General features: G+C 34.9%; 1 protein-coding gene across 3 annotated transcripts; it reads right to left on the bottom strand.

Annotated features, from left to right (window-relative positions):
* Positions 1-130: 130 nt before the first annotated feature.
* Positions 131-24,494, bottom strand: LOC134755976 (adenylate cyclase type 2-like). Of its 3 annotated transcripts, none has more exons than XM_063692703.1 (19): positions 24,404-24,494; positions 21,782-21,964; positions 17,885-18,031; positions 16,922-17,087; positions 16,139-16,341; positions 13,897-14,046; positions 12,414-12,532; positions 10,645-10,789; positions 8,482-8,618; positions 7,787-7,936; positions 5,928-6,072; positions 5,280-5,345; positions 4,981-5,117; positions 4,142-4,312; positions 3,737-4,061; positions 3,290-3,653; positions 2,772-3,200; positions 813-937; positions 131-721 (listed from the first exon to the last, which is right to left on the bottom strand). In XM_063692703.1, the coding sequence occupies exons 1-19, from the start codon at positions 24,404-24,406 to the stop codon at positions 251-253; spliced, it is 3,636 nt and encodes a 1,211-aa protein (XP_063548773.1). In that variant the 5' UTR covers positions 24,407-24,494; the 3' UTR covers positions 131-250. The 3 variants fall into 3 exon arrangements, with proteins under 3 accessions (XP_063548773.1, XP_063548774.1, XP_063548775.1); XM_063692704.1 differs by having other exon boundaries at positions 16,922-17,084; XM_063692705.1 differs by lacking the exons at positions 131-721; positions 813-937; positions 2,772-3,200 and having other exon boundaries at positions 3,557-3,653; positions 3,741-4,061.
* Between the last annotated feature and the right edge of the window lie 2,237 nt (positions 24,495-26,731).

The raw sequence follows: 26,731 nt of genomic DNA, 5'->3' as shown, positions 1-26,731 counted from the left end.
AGCATATTGATTATTAGAAAATAAATCTATAACTTAATAATAAATACTTTATTTTTACAATTTCATTATTGTTACTTATGCGCTAGTCTACAACTAATCATATAAAAAAGGCACCATCACTGGTTGGGACATGAGACATTCTAGTTTTCTAATCGAAGACCCGTTTTTTCCATGTGGTAGATCCTTTCGGATCATAGACTTTAGACATTAAGTAAGACAGTACGTTTTTTCACGAGATTACTACAAAATATCAACAACGAGTTTCCATAACTTCATTTTCGGAGTCTGAATATGTATCACTGTACATTGATATGATATCATCACTAATAGAATTACTTGATGTTACGCTAGTAAGAATTTCGGTGTCGTTTTCGTCTTCTATATCTTCGATGATCGACGATACTTCAAAGTTACCATCGCTATTGACTGAATTCTGTTTTTCGCTATTAACTGACAGCTGCCTACCGCTATTACCAGACAGCTGTCTAGTATTATTAACAGGTAAATCAGGATCATAGTCGGATTCTGACGAGGTGATATTGCGCGCACTGTAGTGTCGATTTCGGTAACCTGTACACAAGTCCCTTTTAACTAAGTCGTAATTTTCGTCAAGTGGAACGAAAAACGTTTTGATGTAGCCAGCTCCCTTGACAAATGTCTCACCGCGAACCATCGTTACAATTCCACACTCTTCCAGAATAATTGCTGTTTCTTCTGTCACCTGTTGAACAAAATAGTGTTTGATTATTAGAATTTATATATTTGTAGGTAATAATACAATATTTTTGAAATCTTTATTCTTTATTTCTTACTTGGATTTTGCCAGTTAAACCCGTGGAATCCATCCGCGAAGCCATGTTGACTGCATGTCCCCAAATATCGTACAATGGTTTATTAGAACCAACTACGCCAGCTGCAACTTCTCCGTTAGAGATACCTATAAAAACGGCATAAAAGGTTAGAATTTGATGATAACAATACGATTTCATATATACGAAATTAATCTGAAGTTACAGAATTAGAGCAGCAAACTCTATATTTTATTTAAAATACATCTGAAATGAATATGCCATTGCTTCCTCTAGCGAGTTAAAACCATAACACCTATAAAACCCTTCTCTTAGTAGCTCGTACTCGTCCAAACAAAAAAAGAAAATGTTTTTCCACCTCTAAATATTTTCCATTCTCTATGATTTTTAGTATGTTATTGACACAATGAAAAACTAGGGTTTTCTTTTTTTATAAATTTGTAATACAAAAAATATTAAAAAATTTAATCTACAGGGTTGGGCAGATTAAGTGTCCTAGTTTAAAATAGCCATAAAATTAAAACAAAACTTCAAATTTTAATATTAAACTTGTTTTTATTTTAAGCATACTCTATATTTACAAAATTAATTCATTAGCTCAAATTGCTCTCCTTTAACCTGTAGAAATTTACGCATTCTACCATAGAATGAGTTGCACGCGGCTAGCACTACCTCATCTAGTATATTGTCCCATATATTGACCAACCGATGATAGAATGAATTTAAATTCATTCCCTGTGTGCTCCCTATCCTGCTGAGCATGTATCCCCATATAGAAAAATCCAACGGATTCAAGTCTGGTAGGCCATTCTTGCCACGGTATAAAATCTGTCAAATTTGTTCGACACCAGTCTTGTGTAGCTTTGTGAGACGGGGCCACTGTCTTGTTGAAAGCAATAATAGTCATCCCCATACAACTTTCGGATATTTTCTAGCATATGACTGCAACGCGTTCTGAATATAATAGTCTTGGTTAATTTTTACTCCCTGATCAATGAAGAGCAGTGGTAGTTTACCCCTAGGTGATATGGCACCCCATACCATGACGGCCTTTGAAACCGCTCTACGGCTAATTTGTCTACGAGTACTGGAATATCCCCCCATGAGGCACCGTAAACACGATCATTTTGTTGATTGTGGCTATCTTGCAATTGAAATATCTTTGTCGGAAAAAATAATTTCGTCGCCCTCATGCCAAGCTAGCAAGCCCCTACATTTTTTCACTCTAGCTTTTTTCTGGGTATCTGTTCATCCGTGATTTTTTTGTTTTTTGTAGGCCTTCAATCCAAGATCATGTCTCATTGATCGTCGGGGTATTTTCATATCTTTAGCGAGTTTACTTGCACCTTGGGCTAGATTTCGCCGAATACGCTCACGAACGCTATTTTTGACACGAGCAGATGATTTCGACCAGGTTCGGGCCTGATTATTGAAAATCCTGTTTTTTAAATCGCTTAATGTTCCGAAATATGAACCTTACATTAATATCTATATGTTTTAGCACGCATAAATCCTCGATTAATAAAAAATAAAATATAGTTAAAAAACGTTCCGCTATATTTAAGTAAAATGGCATAACAAACTAAGTAGGACACTTAATCTGCCCTACCCTGTAGATTAGGGACGTCATCTTTCTTTATGGACGTTTCATTGTAAAAATATCAATGTCGCCACATGTAAAATGTCGATACTATACCGAGGGACACCTCAAAAACTGCTACCCGCGCTGCTTTAAAAATGTAAAATAATTACATTGTGCGTATTAACGCACTAAATTATTATCGCAATCATTAACTTAATATATACGTTTTATATGTCTATATTGTTCAAATTATGAAAAATACGTAGGTACCTATCACAGTAATATATTTTTGAACGCGAGGGACACCATCAACACACACACGGGGGGGAGGGGGGGGGAAGTACACGTTAAAGTGAAAATGCACACAATGAAATGTTTACCAATGCGCAGATTCAGTCCTTCGAAACACTGGAACGATCCACGGTTAAAATTTTGTAATTGCATCATCATTGCAGCAGCAAACTCGACCATGGTGATAACTATCGCACGGCTGTAAGGAGTATTCTGTTGGCGGTCATGATAAGAGTCGTCTATTGATTCTCTCCTGTTAGGATCCAAACCGCAGGCGGCCATGTACGTCCATCCAGCCATTTTAATCTTTTCCACTTTGTACACTGATGTGCCCGTCAGAAGGAGTCTATCGAAATCTGATATCACTTCATCCAATATACTTAACATTAGTTTATCGTCTGAGTTTTCTTCAATGCCCAGTTTGTAGTCTGTCAGAGACGCAAACATTACCGCCACGTTATCATATTTTTCGTAGTAAAGTTCGTCTATAGATCTATTTAAATCCAAGTATACTTGAACTGAAAATTTAATTAGTATATGAATTAATGAATTTGATATCGACTATATGCAGGTACCGTATTGTATTAACATCTAGTCTAATACAAACCTACGTGTGCCGGCAATATGTTTTCTAGAAGCATATTGTTAACCTTTAGCATAGTCTCAGCTTCGTGTTGTTCCTCTGTAAGCTGCAACTGCCACAAGTGATCTAGTCTGTTCCTATACTCAGTGGTTCTATCTATGAAATATAATGTGATGGTTATAAAAACGACGGATAGTGTGTGAGATACCCGGGGATCCAATCCCACATTAAATGTAGCATCTTCTGCGAAAAATGAGGTTTTCATTTCCCACACTACCCACAGGTAAAACATGGTCATTCCACCAGCCACGATCCATTTAAAAATGAAAAATACTCTGCTAAACAAAAAGTTTAGTAGTAAAGCTAAACCCCAACATTGTGTCACGTGCTGAAAGACAAACATTACATTTAGAACATTTTATTGCAATACGCAAATAAGAACCGATTATCGAAAATAATAACAAATATTACCCACGAAGAATAACAGTTCGACAAAACGGTGACTGCTTGAACATCAGGGTCGTCGGTTTTAACTTCTATGCATTCGATCACACTGACCATAGAAGTTGCAGCTAACGAGAAACTGATAAGCAAATATATTGCTGTCCTTAGTTTTGCTGATCTGGTAATACTCTCCGATATATCGTATATCCTACGTAGGAAGCGATTCCGAGGTTGTTCCAGTCCTTTATATTTGTTCCAGAAAAATTGAAACCAAGTTAGCGGCTGCATGATTATAAGGCCCCCTATGAGAAAAAGGATGGCGACAAATGTGTACCAGAGAAAACAGCAATACCTGAAACATAATTATATTGACTAGTATTTATTTCAGTAACCATCTTAATAGTTAATCGTCACTACATCAAGTATACATACCAGTCGGTAGTCAATGCATTTACGAATGCTATCAGTAAAGATATGACGAGACAGCATGTGATGTAATACTTGAAAAGTGGGTCCGGTAGTAATAAAAATGTCTTCTCAAGTTTGTAGTTTTCGAACATCAACGTAAATCTGTTCAGTTTTGATTCTTTTTTGAAATGCTCCCTAAAATGTAATTTTTGTATGTACTGTACCGGTCAAAAGTTTAAGTTCACCCCTTGTTTTCGGTACAAATGAGTACTTGTGTGCGATAGATTTTTGCAGTTCGGATGTCGAAATTTGTTTCCAACTGATCCGTTATTGTTTCCAGAGATGTTTTTGATTAGTCGGACACAATTTACGTACCTTTATAAACAGCTCATTCCCTAAAATCTTATAGGCATGACGGCAAATGCTGAGCTAAGCCATGTTCCCTCGCCACTTTAAACGTACAATCCTAAGAGCTATGTCGGTTACCTTAGACTGAGAAACTGAAACACTCTTTTAGTCAGATAATATGAATTCATACACACACACTTCGGACACGTCGGGTGTCCCTACCGACGCAATTCGATGTGGTTCTAATTGTAGCCCGTCATGCCTATAAGATTTTAGGGAATGAGCTGTTTAGAAATGTACGTAAATTGTGTCTGACTAATCAAAAACATCACTGGAAACAATAACGGATCAGTTGGAAACTAATTTCGACATCCGAACTGGAAAAAAATATATTTAGCTCATTTGTACCGAAAACAAAGGGTGAACTTAAACTTTTGACCGGTACTGTATGTTTATAGAATGCAGATAAATTTCACATAGGTAATCACAGGGTATACTGTGTTCTTTTTACTTACTTGCCACTGGTCATATCTTCGATTTCCTTTGCCATTTGTGCGTCGGCTGCTTTTAACATCTGTTGATATTCTACCAAATTTTCATCCATAAAAGTTGTGGTTCTCCGATAATTGGATTGGTTTTTATTTTCCGACCGCTACTGGAAATACAGCGTCGAGTTACCTTCGAGTTATTTCACTGTACCACACAACAGTTTAAACACTTTAAACACAAACAAATTCAAGATGTATTTTAGTTTCAGCCGAGTAGGTAGGTACGCAATTAAAACTAGGTTATTTATTAATAGATGTTGACTTACTCTCTTTTTAATCATTTTGCTGAATCCAACTGATGCTCTACGGTACGGCTTGTATTCTGTAATAGTCTGCAAATAAGTTAGTTTCAAAAATACATCAAGGTAGTTGTACTATTTATTTAACATCAAATTACTTAATTGCTTATAATGAAAGTAAAATAAAATTCATGATTTTACATGACAAATAACTTTAACACATTCACTGCCACCAACACACATGTGCGTTCACCGTCATACAAGTTTGTTCCTAGGCCACGCCCCCTGGCAGTGAATACAACTTGTATTTTGTTGTATAATAAATATATACCTTCTTAATTCAATTATAACATTAATTAATTAAAATTAAATAAACAGTAACAATAAACTATAAATAAGCTTCAAAATAATAATACAAACTATACGAGTAAATAAACTTAAAATAAAGGCCCTATAAATAAAACATGTCCTCCAAGTCACTGCCGATGCGCAGTGTGCCCAGAAGGCTGTGGCCGAAATGCCACGTTGAATGGCAATGCTAATGCGTTGATCAAAATACTGGCCAGCCTTCTGGTCTCGTGGCGTCTATACTTGTATTCTATATAGTAAAATTACATAGGTCGTAAAATAGATTTTGAGATTTAGTTGACGAGTATGAAGAAGTGAAGAACTTACTCTGTCTGGCCTCGAGAGTAAAAATGTTTCTAATTTATTTTCTATAATAAACTGATCATTTTGAGATTCAAAGTTAGGTTCTATTATGTATTCTCTAGCGTAGTCTATCAATAATTCCAGGGTTTGTTTAGTCACGTGAACTTTTCTGAAATGTAAAAACCTTCCGTTAAAACGATACTTACGAACCTTACGTTAAACGATATAGGCACTTGCCTAGTACATTAGTTATTAGTAGTGACTTCCTCCGTGATATTTTTGACAAAATATTTAAGTAATTTTAATTAACACATATATGTTTTCGTAAAAACTCGTTTTAAGAGAAAACTAGCTAGGTTTTTCATTAACAACGGGTTTTACGGTAATAAGTACATAATATATCGTCAGGTGACAACCAAAACTCACTAATTGCTACCACAAGTTAATAGCCATAGTGAACCATATTAATACGTAAATAAGGTTTATTTTTGTAAATAGTGAGTTTTGGTTGTCACCTGACGATATATTATAAAGCCTAGTTCATATAGAATTGGCACATAATTAGTTGGATTTATTTTATTTTTTTCATGGCGGGAAAAAATTGACAATTACAGTTCAATCACCAACCTTCAAAGTATTCATGGTGTAAATATTATTTTGCTGGCTTTATGCATTTTAAAGTTTTCGACCGTGGAACTTGAGAAAAAGAGATTGATCGTGCACAAATACCTCGCGAATTCTTATCGGTCCGGGACGAAGACAGCAAAGTCGCTTAAGATGCGAAAAACTAGTGTTTGTTGTAGGGTCATAAAACGTTGCAAGGAGACTCTATCCGCCAACAGGAAGATACAAACTAATCGGAGGTATAATACAAGTAATAAGATTTTTGGAAAAAAGTCCTAAGGTCAGTCAAACTAAATCCAGGACTGCCTGATTACGATTTATCACGAAAATTCATAGAATGTCGTTGTAGTACTGTAAAGATGATTCGCCTCAGAGGTGGCTATTAAGAGTTATCGAGCAATTAAACATTCAAATTGGACCGTTAAATAGAACCAACACGTTAAAACACGAGCTCGACTATTGTGCGACCGAGTTTTGACAAAATTCGAAGGTTACTTGTTGTTGGACGACGAGACGTATGTAAAAGTCGATATTAATCAACTACTTGGTTCGGTCTTATATGGCTGATAGTAGAGGAGATCTTTCCGAAAAATATAAGTTCGTGAAACTTGACAAGTTCGCAAAAATATATGACATGACAAGGAATTTGAAGTTGCGGCCTTAAGACGAAAAGTTTTATTACATCGTCAACAATGAAGTCTATATTAAAGAGTGCTTAGAGAAATGAGTTTTGCCATTTATTAGAAATCGATAACAGTCCCGTGAAATTTTGGCCTGATTTAGCCAGCTGCCACTACTAAAAAAAAAGTTTTGGCATGGTATACTTATAATCAGGGTGATTACATACCCCGCGAGATGAATCCTCCGAATTGTCCCCAATTTCGATCTATCGAAAACTACTGGGCAATCATAAAAAAAAATTAAACATGACTAGTCAAATTGTCCAGGATATCAATTCGCTGCGATCTACATGGGATCAATACGCCAAGAATGTCGACAAAAGTGTTGTGCAGAACATGATGGGGTCCATTACGAAAAAAGTTCGTGATTATTTACATAACAGAGATTTTATTTATACATATTTAAAAGCTAAATAAATACATTACTATTTGAAATTCACCATTCATAACTTTGTTATATTGTTTGCTTAAGAAAATATCAATTTTCTAGTGCGTACCAATTCTATATGAACTATGCTTTAAAACAAAAGGGAGGCATGACTATTGTGTTCTACTAGCTACAAGTAGTTATTTTCTTACCCTGCTTTCCCCGTAGACTCCATCTTATTAGCTATAGTAGCATCTTTGGACCATATATCGAATTGCCACTTTCTCATGCCTATTAATCCACTTAGGATCCGTCCAGAGTGAACCCCGATTCTCATGTCGATGTTCAATGATCGCTTCTCTCTGAAATTTATTATTTCAATAAATGTTATTTATTTGCAAATATTGTTGATATATAGGAGTTGCAACAAATTATTAAAAAATAACTAGTCATTTGACATCATAATATAATGATAATGAACTTAAATATTTGTATAAAAATAATTTTCAATAAGATAAGATAAGCTTACTTTTGTTATTAGAAATATTAGTTGAATAACGAGAAAAAGTTACAAAGTGATAAGTAAATTTCAAAATGCAGTCATTATAGTCAAGGTGACGATCGATAATTGTTAACGCCAATCAAAATCTAGAAAAAAGGAAAACCACTTGCTTGTATAACATACACGCTCAGAAACGATCTTCAAAATCGAAATCTACCAAAATTGTGTCTCCGATTATAAAAAGTATGTACTACATTCTCACATTAAAATATGCCCAGGTGTAGGTCTACATAAATTAAACTTCAAAGTTTATTAATATGTAGTAAAGAATCCCTAACTGTTAAAATGAAATCTATAATATATGAACTGTTATTTAGTAGGTAGGTAGTAGTAGGTAGTACTTACCTAACGTCCTTAATGATGTGAATCATATCGAGGCCTAAATCTACGCAGTTTTTGGCGTGTTGGGTTGTGGGCTTCGGGATGCCACTAACACAGTAGTAGCAGTCGCCTAAGAACTTTATGCGAAGAACATCAAACTCCTGAAAAGTAATAAATTAGATTCTACTTACATCTTCCTCGTAATGTCACAAAACCCTTAATTTCCCTTAGATGCAGTTTAATGTGACAGAAAATTATACTGCTTTTTAACTTGATGTACTTATTTATTTTTCAATATATCCGGTTAATTATTTTTAGACATTATATAGAGGATATTTAGAGTCATTTGGTATAAAATTTGGAATAATCCATTCAGTCATTTTCTATTTAGAGCAGTTCAAAGTCAACTCTGGGTTGTGAAATTTTTGAACGTTTTCTAATAATTTGTTAGACCAAATAGTAAAAATGTTACAGTATGTTATATATTAATGATCTAATAACAAAGCCCTTTCATTTGGTACCCCACGTGGTATGTTTAAAAGAAAAAAGTAAAAAATTGTACTGCCGACTTTATCGCGCTTGTCATCTCATATATTTGTGTTCGTTCGGTAATCTGCCAGGAAAGAATATATATATATTCTGTGAGAGATTGTTGCAAATAATCTTTTAAATATCCTTAATTTTTTTATCGCTATTTATATATCGCTAATACTCGTATCTACCTTGACGTGACGTGACTGTGCGTCTACTGCGTTTCCCCGGATCGGGTAAGTGTTGTGAATATTTAATTTAAGTTACTAATAGGAATAATTTTACTTTAATTTATTTTATATTGTAAACTAATATTTATCTTTGTGACTGCCGCATCCGTGAACACTAAAATCATGCATAAGGGTCGCTAGTCGCAGTCACTGTTGAGTGCATATTCTAAAATCTCCAATATCCTAGGGACCAAGTGTGGGATTGAAATTGGGACTCTCCAATCCCGCGACGCACGCTGCAGCGCACTCCGGACCTTCCCATGTGCGGGCCCACTGGGCCCAGATCCAGAACAGTGAAGTCCGACACGGATCCGGAACACTGAAGCTGGCCACTACCAGTGCTGCTTGCTGCCACTAAGGGAAGTGATCCTTTACTAAGGATTTGTTTCGCGATTTTTGTCTAATCTAATCTAATCTAATCTGTGTCGGCTCAGTTAAAAAGGACCCACGGTCTTGATGAACTTATTTTAATTTTATCTAATATTAAATATCTTTTGTAAATTTAACTTTCTACTTCTTTCTAACCTACCTTTCAGGTATTTTTTATGAACTACAAGCTACATTTTGAAGTAAAAATAAAAAAAATCTGCATCTGCATCAGCTTTTGAAAATACTCTTCTCTGATTTCTTCCATTTTTTAAATGTTTCTAAACCGGAAATGGTGCCGAATAAAAATAAAATAAAAATATACACAAATTCAGGACATCGAGTAGTATAATTATTCCAAATATCAGCAAATTATATGATGACCTGACACTTTTTTCGCTGCCCGCTTGGCGTGAAATGGCCCATGAGCAAAAATCGATTTCTAGAAGACTTTTCGAGAAAAGGCCAGGCCACTATACTATCTAATCAGCGAACGTGTCTAATACTTTTAGATGTCGATAATGTCAAAGAATTGTCTTCGGTTACCGCTATAGAATAAATAAATGAATAAATGAATAGGATGTATTATAAATTCAATATACGCGATATAATCCGTTTACATAGTTTTATTTCATGAAACCTAGAATAAGTTAGGGAATAATAAAATCATAATACTTTATTTTTCAAAATTGATTTTTACATTATACTTAGGGAACGTCAATCATGCGATAACATTTTTATCTTGAAATGGAATGGTGCAAAATATACCTTAACAACAACATTGTATTCAAGTCGCTTGATATTTAGGTGCACCTATGCAGTCTATGTTACAAATGTAATGCATAATTGTTTTCCATCGTACTTTCTCGGAAACGTTCGTACTTATTTGTCATGGTACTTCAGTATTTTTTGTACCGAGACTGACTGAAACAGCAAGACACGTTCGTATTATTCCGAGAAAATACGATGGAAAATAATTATGCACTAGGTGTAGGTATTGATAAGTAACTATTATTGAAATCCGACGATGAATTGGCAATATCCAAAAACAATATTTTACCTCAGATGCTTCATCAAATCTGCCGAATAACTCATTCAGAAGCTCCACCATCCGCATTGGCGATAGCGTGGTCGATATCATGGTGTAATTTACGACATCCGCATAAAGAATGCTCACGTTATCGTGCTCTTCCACGTACAATTGGCTGAAATTTTAAAACAATTAATGGTATAACTCTGGGCGGACGAGCAAGCTCGGGGCGGAACAGGTGCTGTGAGTATAAATAACATGTATTTCTTCTGGGTGAGGATTTTATATACGGTACTGAATAAAATAACGAGCAATGTTATAAAAATGCTTAAAAAATACCATATGGACTTCCTTTGTCCATTTTTTTTTGTTTCTTGCCATTAGCGGCATCTTATTGGTAATATCATTTAAATAATAAAACCTTTCAGAAGCGCGATAATACAATACAAATATTGTACACAGTTATCCGTATTCACCCCAGTTGACGGTACATGTTCTTTAGTTACCACATATAGATCAGTAGTGAGTCACTTTAAGCCACTTTAAGGTAATATAGAGATTTGACTTATCGGTGACCAATCATTAATTAATTCAATCTTAAAAATCATAAAAAAGTTTATTTTTGTTGATTTAAATTATTTCTAGAAACGGGATTACAAATGCTTGGTTTAGGTACGAATAACGACCAATTGGTCGTATAAATGTAAAAAGATAAAGTTAATGTAAGTACCAGAAAAATCGTAACTACTTATTCATAATGTAAGTCAGTGAATCAATTTAATTTATGGATAATCTAATATTGGACTTATCGGCGATGTATGTATTTACAGTTTGTTTGCGAATGATTTAGTTATCTTTCACCTCGGATTATAGGAAGGGCGTATTTAGAAAGTAATTGAGGGGAATTCCGGTATTGACTTATTAGTTTCTTGCAGGTTAAATTTTGATAAGATTTGTTTTACTGAAGAATCTGCTTTTTTAGGGTTCCGTACCTCAAAAGGAAAAAACGGAACCCTTGTAGGATCACTCGTGCGTCTGTCTGTCTGTCTTTCTGTCCATCTGTCACAGCCTATTTTCTCCGAAACTACTGGACCAATTAAGTTGAAATTTGGTACACATATGTAAGTTTGTGACCCAAAGATGGACATGTAACGTCAACAAATTAATTTTAAACACGGGGCCACTTTTGGGTGGTAAATGAGAAAATTAAAAAATAAAGTTTGTCAAACTATATCGCGTTACATACTCGTATCAAATGAAAGAGCTCATTGTGAAAATCTCAAATATTTTTTTTTTATAATTTTAAGATAAACAGTTTAGAAGTTATTCAAGAAAATATCCAAAAAATGACCATTTATCTCTAAAACTACTGGGTCAAAATTTTTGAAAAAAATACACAAACTAGATCTTTACCTATTACATCACCGGAAAACCTATTAGAAATGTGCAGTCAAGCGTGAGTCGGACTTAATTACTTAGGGTTTTTTATAAAGACATTTCACATAAAAAATACATTGTTTAAATTGTGTAATGTACGGAACCCTTGAAACGCGAGTCCGACTCGCACTTGGCCCTTTTTTTTACTTAATATTTATTTATATGATATCAAGCTAATAGTCGTTAGCTAGTTATCTGATCGTGGCTGCGTCATCGCGTCATGCTCCATTTTGTTACCTACTTCGTTTGCATTCATATGGCTGTCCTATGTCTCTTTTAAAGTTTATTTGTGATTGTTAAATTTTAAATGTTGACATGATGTTACTACAATACAAATTTAGGTACTACATAAAAAAACATACTTGAATGATCTCATAGTGTAGCATACAGTATGAGACTGTATACCAAGAAACATGGTACGAATATCTTGACGAACTCTCGATACTATGTGCTCCGGAATGATGCTCAACATGAGGCGCTCCTGAAATATTTGAAAGCAAATTGTTAAGTATTGGAAACTAACGCATAACGTTACGAAATCGAACCCATATTATAGTCGCAATCGCCTAACTACTGTGACAAACTTATCTACTTTTTTGTTATTTCAACTTCATATTTCAAAATTCAAACATGTATTCTGTAATTAATCCTCAAGGGATCTTTTACACGTCAATACAACATTTACAGTGACATGAAAATACATAGCACCATTTATAAATACGTCAGCCAATACCTGGGCAAACACTACATTGTAATAGTTTAAAAATAAATAATAACTATACGATATTTCGGAATGCGTATTCAAAAACATTATTCCCAAATCTAATCTAAAGGGGCCCACTGACTATCAGTCCGCCGAACGATATCGACCTGTCAGTTAGAACAAAAATTTGACAGTTCCGAACAACGGACAGGCCTATATCTTCCGGCGGACTGATAGTCAGCGGGCCCCTTGAGGTATCATTTAAGTATAAGTCCATAGTGCTTGATCTCATCATGTATTTGCTCCCTTTTCACCACATCCACCAGCCTCCATAGGTAGTAGGTATTGCTCGGTACAGACCTCCTTGTATTATTGTACGTTTATTGTATGGGTTTAAGTTATATATAGTTTTGCAATTAACATCATTCCAGGGGTTGATATCGTGGACCACTATGTTTATTTGGGCGCACTGATCTACGATGATGGCGACTGCGTACCGGAGATAAAAACGCGTATTGGTATGGTTAAGGACGCGATGACCCGACTGAATGTTATCTGGAAGAAGAGAGTATAACCATCACCACCAAGACCCGGCTAGTACGCGCTCTAGTATTCACCATATTTATGGCGTGGAAACATGGACGATACTAGGCCGAAAAAGGTCGATGTATTTGAGATGTGTTGCTGGAGGTGTATGTTGAGGTTACCCTGATCCGCCATGCGCACCAATGTATCGATCCTCTCACAGCTTCGTGTCCGAACTCGCCTATCCACAGTCTGTCAGCAGCGCTTATTGTCATACTTCGGCCACATAATGAGGAGGGGAGATGAAAGCCTTGAAAAGCTGATCATTTTTGGAAACTTGGAGTGCAAACGAGGCGGGGACGGTCTTCAACTAGATGAAGCAAAAGGGACCCCATCCTCAACCAACTTTTGCTCGATCGTCAGAGACGCGATGAACAGACACCGATGGAGGCAGATCACAAAAACAAAGTGTGGAGCATCCACATCCACCGATGACCACGATCCTCAGCCATGAGGGAGCGATTACAGAGAGAGAGTTTCGCACTAGCTCAATGCGGATGAGAGATTTAATATAAGATTTTCCATGCTCATTTCTACTAGACTAATTTCGCACTTACTTCCTGATCTTTGACGAATTTCAACCGTAGCGTACTCTCAACGCAAGCCCGACGGTCGAGGAACGACCGCCTCGTCACTATCTCGTTCATAAGCCTGAAGTATACGCCCATCAGGTTCACGCCGATAAGGTACAGTGTATCTGAAGCCACCTAAAACGTGGGGAATCCCATTATTAATAGGCTATCTAATATCTATTAGGTATTGATTACCGGAGTACAATTTAATCGATCGATTGATTTGTATCAAACAAATTAATCAACAAAGAGAGTGTAAAGTTTCTACTTGACCCACCGTGAGCTGTAGTTGAAAGCTGTAGAGTGAGATATGACCAGAAAGTGAATAATTACAAATTTATTCCGTTTCGTCCGCAAATGCTTTGTGTTTTGATTGTATTAGATAAAACTTATTAACTGACGTTTTCATAATTTTAATATTTTATTTTGTATGTTTTTTTTGACAAAAACTTATTTAAATTAATTTTTAACAAGCAGAAACGTCTGCGATCGATGCTATTAAGCTTAGAATAAATTTAAAAGTGGAAAAATTACTGCCTTGGGTGAGACTTGAACTCACGGCCTCTGGATCCAGAGGCCGTGAGTTCAAGTTCTATTCTAAGCTTAATAGCATCGATCGCAGACGTTTCTGCTTGTTAAAAATTAATTTAGAATGGGTAGCACATCGTAACTGGTGAATTTCCAATATGACTTGGAACTCCGGTGGCCGTTTAAGAAGTGTAACACTCTTACGGTAGATGTCGCTAGGGTCCCCTAGACCCATATAGTGGGAAGATTTGCTGACTATTCATGAGGTCTTGGTGGCTCAGTGGGCAGAGCGCTGGAGTATCTATCCAGAGGCCGTGAGTTCAAGTCTCACCCAAGGCAGTAATTTTTCCACTTTTAAATTTATTCTAAGCAAAAACTTATTGTTTCCTTTCCTACTTTCTACTCAAATGTTTGTTCGAGTTAGAGAGATTTGTTTGCAAAATACTTTATTCTCGCGCAAGGTGTAGATTTCAATAAAGATATAGGTAGTTAATCTGGGATCGTTTACTGTTTACACTGCTGGCGAGCAAACTTTCTAAGAGAAATCACTTGCCCGCGAAAACTAAAACTCGCTTATCAATAGGTACTCGATGATGGTCTCCGGTCTGACAGTGGGATACCTGGTTTTAATGTGATACTATTTACAGAGACTATCAAAATATTATTAACAAATATGCAAGTCATGAATAATCAGCAAACTCTACGGTCGTTTCAAATTCCAGTGGATTATATAAATAAAATAATAATAAATATTATGTTTCATTGGTTGTTATCGATTCTTGATTGATCGTGGTTTATAAAAAACTTTGTATATAATTTTTTATCGGATTAATAAACAAATTAAGTAAATCTGTGATTGTTATATATGTTCGCCAAAATATTTGTGACAAAGATCAACAGCCACACTCAATGTTAAAACATAAACTTACAAGATGTCCCAAGCATGCTGCTACTTTAGCAAAGTCTCCACGAATGTGCATCTAGAAAAGATTGTTTGACGAGTTCCGTTTAGAATACAAAATATGAAAATAAAAGATTTTCTTTATTTTGTTTAAGTTAGCGTCATGTGTCTGTATCATTTCTTAATGCCGTTAATAGGCATTTTCACGTAAAAAACAATAGCACAAAAAGGTCGGCTCACCTATAAATCTATAAATAATGTACCTTAACGAACCTAAAGATAGATATAACTCCGTAATAGATGGATACAGTCTAAGGAAAAAACGTGCCTCGAAAATCAAGAAAATTTGATTCTCGATCAGATGGGGCCCCTACCTTTGGCCTACTCTCCTATAGATGGCGTTGACGGTTTCGTTTGTTATTTAACAATTTAAACGCATATCAGTGAAAGAACATGGGTCAAAATAATATAAAAATATTAAATGCAAATATTGTAAATATTGCAAATAAAAAAAATCATTTATTCATATATAAATACATTTTTTGATATTTTTATTTTTAGTTTTAATCGTGTGTCGATAGATGGCAGTGAATTTACTGTGGATACAAAATTTACTATGACAGTACCGCTCTATCCTATTATATCCTATTTACCGAACCTGAGGTACGCATGGCGTGGTAATTTATAAAACCAGCAAGATTAATTAAATCCTGGGTCATGGTCGCTGAGAATAGGTATATTGCTTGTACTTATACTTATTACTTATAAAATAATGACTTTTAATGAAAATGAACTTACCACTACCTGTATCCGTGGATCCTCAATATAGGTGATAAAGGTGAAGATAAATACGTATATGACGCTGACTAGAACACCGAGGAGGATGGCGAGGAAGTTGTTCCTCATGGGGAGAAAGATGTATATCGAGAGGAGTGCCATCGTGGAGTAGGCAGGTCGTAGCGTCATTCCCTCATAGTAACTAAATATTGGTACTGCAATGTCTGTGAAATCAAAACAACGGTACTGGTACAGTTAAATTCCACAATCGGTAAATTTTCATGTGACTTAGAGGATTAGTTAATTCGTGTTTTAAAACGGAAACTTTTTTTTCCACTTAAGTCGTGTTGTTAACCATAACGTTAACTAAGAAAGCAAAAATACCTTTTTTTTGCACAATGAAAGCGATAAAACAACAAGGCCAGATAAACAGTTTTACCTTAAGCGCAGAAAGAAAAACAAAAGAGTTTTTGTATTTCTGCAGAATATATGAGACCTAAGAAGGGTGCGTCTCTTTGATTAATGGTTTAGCGTTATTGGAAACGCCACAAATAAGCACCATCTTTAGTTTTTCTCACAACCGCCGCGTTCGGAGATAAAATGAATTTTCAGACGAGCTCTTTTCTCACATCCAAGCGATATGAAAGTAATTTTCACACTTCCTGATATTATGCTTATCGTGAAACACTCGGTGTTATCGGTGAATAAAACAACGTAATGATAACTGATTCACGATTGATTTCTGCTTTCATCTATGTAGTCTTAAAATGTCTTATAATGACCACAATTAATCACATTCCTTACCGGTGAACACGAGGTCAAGCGTGATGACAAACGTTACAAAAATGGGTATCCAGAAACACCTTTGCTTCAACGGGTTGTAGAAGCATTTGCACAAAAACAGCATTGGCACCGCAATCCGTAATATGTACATTGCAAAAGATAAATACGTTGATTTCCATAACACCTGCTAAACAAACGAACAAAGTTTGATCATTAACATGTATAGGAATGTCTGTTGTTGAAACATTTGGCCCTTGTCTTGTTAATAGACATCTTATATTGTGATGATAACGTGACAAAACGCATAGGAGTATGTCTCTACTTAACACATTAATACACCTAAATTACGAAGAGTCGAATGAAATCTGGCACAGTTGGGTTTGAACATTTTTTATTTGCTTTGATTTAGGTAATATTTCTTGTTACAAATTACAAATATTAGTGCTGACTGCCGCCAAAAGCAACCGCCTGAAATACTCTGCCTTGGAAGCTACCTACGACTTTGTGCCCGTCGTCGTCGAGACAGCCGGGCCCTGGGGGCGGGAGGCGCGTGAGCTTTGCCGAAAGCTTGGCAAGCGACTCGGGGAGAAAGGGAATGACCCCCGTTCTGAGTCATGGCTTGTCCAACAGGTCTCCATCGCCATACAGCGGGCTAATGCTGCTAGTGTGTTGGGGACCTTTGGACCCGGCATGGCTCAGAACGGATTTTAGTTTTTTAAGGTAGTTAGTGTATTTGTTAAAAATAAATAAATTGTAACATAAAAAAAATGTTATGTAATATCAATATAATATTGTTAAAGTTTTTAACGCAATAACATAACTGTTATCATACTGTGAAGATATTAAAATCATATCTACATATTATTATAAGAATTCTCTTTAATGACACTGTACCGCTTTTAAATAGCCACTTCAGATTCTCTCTAGTACTTGCGTCGGAATGTTCCTTCGGCCTATTTTAAAGAACTGCAAGTATTCACTTACCTCTGAGTACGTACTAATAATTACTAAACCAATGTGGGTCGTTGAAAAAAACACTAACAACGATATATAAATATAGATGAGCGATTCCCTTAATTTGTCGTCATATTTTCTATATAGACCTTCTAAGTCTTTTTGGTCGAATTGATCCTGAAACAAGAAAAAGAGTGCCATTTTTTTATGTTAACAAATAATTAGAAAGTGCGGGTACTTAGAAGAACAGTGGAGAAAATATTGATACCGCCTTTACAAGTCCCTATAATTATAACTTCATAATAAGGATGTTATTACTCGTACCAAAGACCTATATAACTCCGTATATGATGAATATAGTCTAAGGAAAAAACGTGCATCGGAAATCAAGAAAAAATAATTCTCGGACAGATGGCGCCTACACCTTTGGCCTATTCTCGGCTAAATGGCATTGACGGTTTCGCTTGTTATTTAAGTATTTTAACACATATCAGTGAAAGAACATTGGTCAAAATCATATAAAAATAATAAATACTTAATGAAAAAATCATTAATCCATTTGTGACATTTTATGATATTTTTATACATTTTTTTTAGTTTTAATCGTGTGTCGATAACATATTTCTTTGAATAAAATGATGCCTGTTGATAGCTTGTTCATAGCTTTCTGAGATCTTTTAAAACTGATTGGTTGAACTTACAACAACAACAACGCTTATTTACGAAAATAGGATGTCCGTTACGCCAAAACACATGAGTGTTTTAAAGTGAGGCGTGTCTTGCGCCCCATTTGAAATGTATACCTTATTAGCAATGTACATAAAATAAAACATTTTCAGTACCATTGGGCGTAAGTCCAACAATTTCCTTACAATATTGGTAACTTGCATTTAAGAAACACTTTTTTTGGGTACTAACTATGATCTACGAACGTATTTTTTTCCATAAACTTATAGAGATGTATTAATTGTTCAGTTTTTTTTCTTATTTCTGTTATTTTGTAAACTGTGGAAAATATCGTCGTTTAGTCACAAATCTAATGACTATTTAGTATAATTTTTAGTATAGTAATGCATTTTTTATTCCTTTATTTTGCTTCAACAAAATCACTGCTATCAGTGCTATCCTACCGTCTATATTAATTTATATATCTCATCTCATCAATCAATCAAAAGTACATCACTATGTAAAAATCGATAACCAAATTTAGTTTAGATACTGAAACTTTTGTAATTGTTGGTAACCATACCAATAAAATGTAATCTATTGATAAAATGACCATTGCTTTTAGTAAGTATAAAAATATAAAGCATTTAAGCGTTTTTTTATGTTTGAATTTCTTATCATATCATATAAGGTAATAAATGTTACTTTTATAAATAATAGTAGTCTTGTTATTTCATAGATTATTTATGACATAACAGAGTAGTAAAAAAAGCGTACGTTCGGGCCTACTTATTTCTGCATTTAAATCCGAACATAATAGGCAAATGACTTACATAAGGTTAGTCCTTTATATTAGATTTTGGTGATTTATCTGTTACGTTGTTTTAATATTGGGTATTTTGTTATTTTTATAGAATTCAATTTTTCAATTTCAATTCAATTTTTCAATTTATTTATTTCCTTTAAGTACAATTTTAATTTACATCATGTTGTTTATAAGAGCAGGAAACGATTCCTCCGTACTAGTAAAAACTGTATGACGGCAGGAAGCACCACCTCTCCCGGATCACATTTAATCTTATCTAGCAGTAGGTATACATGTATTTGCGCAGTACTAGATATATATACATATATATATGTAATATTGTATAAAGATGACAAGAAAATGAAAAAAAAAAAGAATTAAATAAAAAGGCTGCAACAAGAAAAAAAAAACAAAGCAAATAGCATTGGAAATAAGTGTTTGTGTATGTGCGCGCGTGTGAGTGTATGTATGTATGTGTGTGTGTGTGTGTGTGTGTGTGTGTGTGTGTGTGTGTGTGTGTGTGTGTGTGTGTGTGTGTGCGTGTGCGTGCGCGTGTGTGTGTGTGTGTGTGTGTGTGTGTGTGATGTATGTGTGTGTTTGTGTGTGTAGTTGTCATCACTAGTGAGATTCTAAAGATCATGAGAAGCATAGCATGTATGGAAGCATATATGGATATATGATGGATATGTAATATGTGAGGGAAGCACAACGTATATAGAAAAAAAAATAGATATCAAGATTATCAAGCATTGCGTGTTCATTTTAAGTGGAGGGTAATTCTTTAAAAGTCCAGGTTTTAGTAAGTTAGGTAACCTTTTTGTATTAATTGTATTTAGTTTAGTTTAGACAGTGATTTTTAGGAGTTTAAACTATAAAGTACCCATTAGTTCAATCTAAATCCCAATATTTTTATAATCCTATGCAAGTACTTAATAGAAAGTTTGAAAAGGAAAATACAAGGTCATCCCACATAAACACAGATATCAACAACTAAAACTCGAAATTATACGTATTGGCTGGCGTATCTCTTACATTGAATTCTCTGACAGTCGTATAAATAGCTACTAGTTGTGGTCGTAACGTACATTTCGGACAGGAAAATCTTCAGCAAATAGACGTAACGGGCATCAAAATATGTAGTACAGATTTAATGGAATTTCTGATGCATAAGGGCGTATCGTACACGAAGCTGGGAGTTACGCGTAAATATCTCACAATAGTGTTTTTTAATTGGTGGATACGGCAAAATGCGTTGGAAAAATGTGTTCAAGCATAGTTTTTTTCATAGGGCTTAACGGACAATATTTTCAATCTATCGCGACGTAGATGACATCATTCGATAGAGAGAAAATAACTGAGTATGACCGCATTCATAACTCATTTTCGCCATTTTGTCCCTTAAACCCTTTGAGCCTCCAGTAGTCGATGTATATTCGTATACACAAATTGAATTGCATTGTATTGTTAAGTAACCAGCTGCTTCATGAATAGGTAAGTGAGTCATCCATCTTTTTAAGTTGTTGTAGCTGCTCTAAAATAATCGATATCAATGCTGCTTTATCAAATTTTTTATCGATAATAATGATCATGTCCCTGATTATTACCCTCACGTCCTGTTGCGTCTGTGAGGCTTTTAGCAAGAGGCAAAATAGTTCACAACCATATTGCCCAAGTCTGATTCTTTCTTACGTTTTCATTACTTATAGGTAAGTATAACTTAGTGTAATTTTCTATTACACTGTTTTGCACAGGAGTCCATTTACAGTTTCTTATATTTTTTCCTCTGTGCTATTCTTTTACAACAAGTACGTACCTACAGAGAAAAAATGTCTTAAACATGAATGGCACGTGCAAAGACAATGAAACTATTAAAGCACTTCATCTTTGTTAGTACTCATAATCGTCGTCCGATAAGAAACATAAGAAGGCAATTCCTGCTTATGAACTTTCCAATTTCAATACATTTTTGATAGAGTAATATTAATTAAGACGACTACCTATTATATCTAGTGTTATTATTATGTATAGGTATCTGCTAGTGACATAAAAATGATTTTCGAAAAATACGTTTTTACTGCTACCAAAGGCTCAACTGCTTATATTATTGAATATACCTATTCCTTTCTGGGATATTTTTAAATAATTTCTTATATGCCCGCATTATGACTATGTATTTGACTTGGTATGTGCTGTTTTATGAATTTTGTGATTTATTATTTATTTTTAATTCTGTTTGTAAATTGTTGTACATTACATTACATTATCACCGTATAATAATAATAATCCTACGCTAGAGTATTGAGTGTATTTTAATCACTTCTTACGATATTATTTTTCACTGAATTAAGATTCAAGGTGTTACCTGTAAAGAAAGATCTCTTCTAAGAAAGCTTAGTTTCAGCTTTCAATCAATGAATTCAACAAAATCAATCAATCAAGTGGGTAATTCAACTTACCCTCAAGTACTTCCAATTCCACTGCTTGCCGCCAACCTGCTCGGCCTCTTGTACTCTGAACTCGTGCAGCGAGGACAGCACGCTCGTCGCTCGTCCATTGTTCATAGAATATCTGGCTAGCAGCTCGAGTGCCCCCACTTGTAGCACCACGGAGCCTGTGGTCCGCGACATGGAACTTTCACCCTGGGAACAAGATTATTGTTCGGTCGACCGGTAGTGACCCTGCCTATGAAGCCGATGGTCCTGGGAATACCGGTAAGAGCATTTGTTTGTGCGATGAGCACAGACGTTTGTTCCTTAGTCATGGATGTTTTCTATGTATTTAAGTATTTGTATATTATATATATCGTTGTCTGGGTACCCACATCACAAGCCTTATTGAGCTTACCGTGGGACTTAGTCAATTTCTGTAAGAATGTCCCTATGATATTTATTTATTTATTTATTGTGACCATGCTCAAAAAACTACAAAATTGTAAATAACCATGCAATGTATTAAACAGGTTTTGAAATTTTTTTTTGTATGGAATTATTTATTCGGGAAGATCTTGATTTATTATTCAGTATTCATTTATTTCTTGCTTTCATGGTAAATTTTTGAGTAGTAGTAGTAGTAGTAGTAAATCACTTTATTGTACAAAACAAAAATTGTTAACATGAAATTCATATAAATTAGTAGTACTTATTTACATATTTCTTATGGTATCACATGGACCCTGAATAGGGTGTAGCAAATACAAATGTAACTATAGAGTGTTGAGTTTCGATTACACAAAAAAAAAACGGCCAAGTTCGAGTACCTGCGCAGCATGGGTTCCGTAATCACATGTTTTTTTTTTCGATATTTATTTTTTCCACTTGACCTTCCGTATTTTTATTTTAGGCTTAGTTATGTTCTGGCACTCTTCTAAAAGTAGGTATCTACTGATGAGATTGATTGTTGATACCCCCCGCACGTCACAAGGTACGTCGACGCAAACTACAGACCCTATTAGATCTAGTACTATTACTATCTACCTTAAATCTGTTAAAAAAGTATGTTTTTTCACTACCTTTAAAATAAAGGAATTGAGGGAGTTCCTCAATTTTTAAAGGCACATGTAGTTCTTTCAGTGTATTCTTAAGCGACAATCATTTCCTCTCGAAACTAACAATTTGATGGAGTGGACCTGGTGATGAAGACCACAGATTATATGTGGAACTTCCCTTACATATGTACCCACATACGTATTTGAATGTAGGTAGTAGTGGAAACGACTAACCGGACTGACAACTGAGGGGGTAGGTGTGGGAGTTGTCATACATATCCGTTGCTAACATCAGTTATAGGTATATTACAATAACTTACACATTACATCATAAGGTATAGGTATATTACAATAACTTAAATTAAACTAAAACTACTACTTAAATAACTAACTCAGCCCAATAGCACTCCTGCTGTCCATGTGCATGGCGTTCCACTTTTTAACTATTGGACAATCTAAACTGACCATAACAGTATTCAGAAGGCTGCTGGGGTTGTCCCTAACACGGCGCATCAGGGAGGCCACTCTCTTGCGCATTATGCCTTGGAAGCCATCCACGCGAGCTTCGGCAAACATCCCCGACGCACTGTAAAATTGAGGCAACCCCAACAACACCCTGAAACCGTTATTATACTGAATGCGTAAGGCATTGAGGGATCTCTGCGTACACTTGACCCACAGGCTGCACGCATAAAAAGACTGACAAAATGCCTTAAAAAGAGTTATTTTGACACACCCCGTACAACGTGTAAACCTGCGAGCCAACATGTTACGCATATACTTAAATAGGATACCTATTTTATTTAATCCGTTTGAAGTCAGTTTTCTTTTTTTTGTAAAAAGTTTTTATATCGGGATTTCAACAGCCCCATTTCACTTTAGAGATTTTAAGGTTTAATATAAAAATGTAATTTAAATTAGTAACTATTAATTTTAATTACTTACAGGTTGTAATTAGATACAGTAAAAATTTCTGGCGTTTAAAGTTACGGTTAACAACCGTAGACGGTTAAAAGGGAATAAACACATATCTAATCAGAAATCAGTTGTAAGCCGATTAAACAATCGGATCTAGCGAAAACTCGTTAGATTCCGTTTTGTGAATGAATGTATTTTAATATCAAAGTCTACTAGTCAACGAAAGAAAAGAAAACATTGTAATAAATCGATATACCTAATTATAATTACTAAACTGGCTGTGTACCATAGTTTTATTTTATCGTGATAAGTGAGGAAGAAAGTTTATGATAATTATTTTGACAAATATATTATTTTTTATTTAGTGGTTAAACATATTATAACTTGTTGTTTCAAGGTTTGGGTTGTTTTCTATTATTTAGAAATAAAAAAAAAACACTAAACACTTACATAACAAATTGAAATTGGCTCTTTGGTTAAATTATGATAAATATGATATTATGTACTACACACCATATATTCATGTTACAAAGCGTAACAACAAGAAACACAGATAAATAACATGTTTTGTTTGCATAGGTGTCCTTATCATAACAATATGCGGGCATAGTCTACGAATGCCTTAAAATATATTTTATATAAATTTAGGATTTTATCAATGTGGTTAAAAACGTACCATTGTCAGAAGATTTTAAGTATCATTATCACACTCACGAACATGAAAACAAACACTTTTACAGCACTCTGTTATAGGTATTTGACGGTTGTGCACTTTTACAGCACTCGGTTATATCTGACGGTAGTGTCAGCGAGGAACGAGCGATGAATGAGCTGCTGGCTGACGGTATCTATGATTAAGCGCCACTTAAACAGATATTACCTGATAATTAATGATAATCGAATATACTCTTAAATAATAGATTTCACCTTAATTACTAGATATGTATGGACACACATAGATTTGCAATGATTTCGGGATTATATTAGAATTTGTTATTATTTTATCATAGGTTTGCAATCAAAATATAACTGTGATGCGGTATATAGTGGCCGATTAGGACACCGATAATATTAGTTGTTTAGATACCGTAAAATATGGTGAGTAGGGTTCGCGGGGAGAGTTGGGCTATGAATGGGGAGAGAAGGGATGAAAGGGGGGTGAGATGAGATTTTAAGGCTACTGCTACAAAAATAATGTATACCAATTTAAATTTAATACTCATAATAAAAAAAAATCGATTCAACAATCTTCCAAAATCACCTTTGTATGAAATCCAATCTCACCCCAATTACGAGGGACTACGGGGTGAGGTAGGATTTCCTGTTTATCGTCAAAGTTATGAAATGAAACTACCAAAAAAAAAAAAAACTAAAATACAAACGTCCGGAACACTTATTATATACACCATTCAGTTTGCATAAAGTAAAAATAAAATGTTATCGAGGTTTGAATGTCAGTTTTGTTCCTACTCACCCCATTTTACGGTAACAAAAACATGAATTTTTGGTTTTCATAAATATAACATTCTTTATTGATGTCACTTTAGGACTATGGAAAAATTTAGTGATTTAAGTATAGGTACAGATGTAGTGCGTAATTATTTTTCATCGTATTTTTACGGAAATGTACGAACGTGTCTTGCTATTTCAGTCAGTCTCGGTACAAAAAGTACTGACGTTGACTGAAGTATCTTGACAAATATGAACGTTTTCGAGAAAATACGATGGAAAACAATTATGCACTACATCTGTACTTTGTTAGCTCTATCTATGGCACTTAAAATCAAAAAATGATGTTGAATAAAAATGTTCTATTCTATTCTATTAAATAACGATTTTCAAATACCCTTAATATAACTCAATTTGCTTAGGTACACAATATAATATTTTTTTCTAAAATGCTATACCTGTTCATTTATAAACTAAAACTACATATATATATATACACTATCACTAATATTTAAGTAGTTCTTTTAATTATCAATTTGTAGTATTAGTTGGTATGTGTTACCCTTGTTAGCGAATAAAGTTCGTTTCCCCTTCGCACAGACTGCTCATTTACTCGGTTACCAGTGTACCCGTGAGAATAACTGACGTCTTCACACATTATAGTGTCCCTTCTAATTGACTCTGCGGTTTATTTTCTTGGTTACCTCTTGTAGTATTGTTTGCATGAAATTTGTGTAAGGTCGCAGTGCAAGTACCTAATTGCTGGAATTACACTAAGTTGTGAAGGTGGCAGTAGGCGACATTATCGAATGCGTGGGAACGGATTTCGTTACTCGTATAATATCTGGTGTTAATGTATTATCTTCGTGTTATATCTGAAGGCTGTTAATACTTCCTAAAATATTAAATTCTTACTGTTTACGTTTTTGTCCGCCTAGAAGTCGTTAAACTGATCTCGCCCCCTCCCTCTTAGTATTCTCGCACTAATATGCATTTTCATAGAGTAACTTATACTAGAGCGGTACTGTCATAGTAAATTTTGTAACCCCAGTAAATTCACTGCCATCTGTCGACACACTTTAAAACTAAAATTGAAGATTTGTAAAAATACGATAAAATGTATTTAAATATAGATAAATGATTTTTTTATTTGCATTAATTATTTTGATGATTTTGACCCATGTTCTTTCACTGATATGCGTTAAAATTGTTAAATAACAAACGAAACCGTCAACGCCATCTATACGACTGTAGGCCAAAACTAGTAGCGCCCTCTGAACGAGAATAAAATTTTCTTGATTTTCGAGGCACGTTTTTTCCTTAGACTGTATCCATCTATTTTTTTTTTTTTTTTTTTACTAGCCTAATTTAGTGTCCCACTGCTGGGCAAAGGCCTCCCCTCGTTTCCTCCACTCGACCCTGTCGTTTGTAGTGTCCCGCCAATTTGGATAAAATGCGTCTAAGTCGTCCCGCCATCTCCTTTTCGGCCTGCCTGCACCCCGGCCAGCACCATCTATGGTGTTCCGTGGGTCCCACTCGGTAACCATTTTGGCCC

This window comes from Cydia strobilella, chromosome 3 (assembly GCF_947568885.1).
Source record: "Cydia strobilella chromosome 3, ilCydStro3.1, whole genome shotgun sequence".
Taxonomy (NCBI): domain Eukaryota; kingdom Metazoa; phylum Arthropoda; class Insecta; order Lepidoptera; family Tortricidae; genus Cydia; species Cydia strobilella.
Note: the sequence above shows the minus strand (reverse complement) of the source record. Positions and strands in the feature narration are given on the sequence as shown.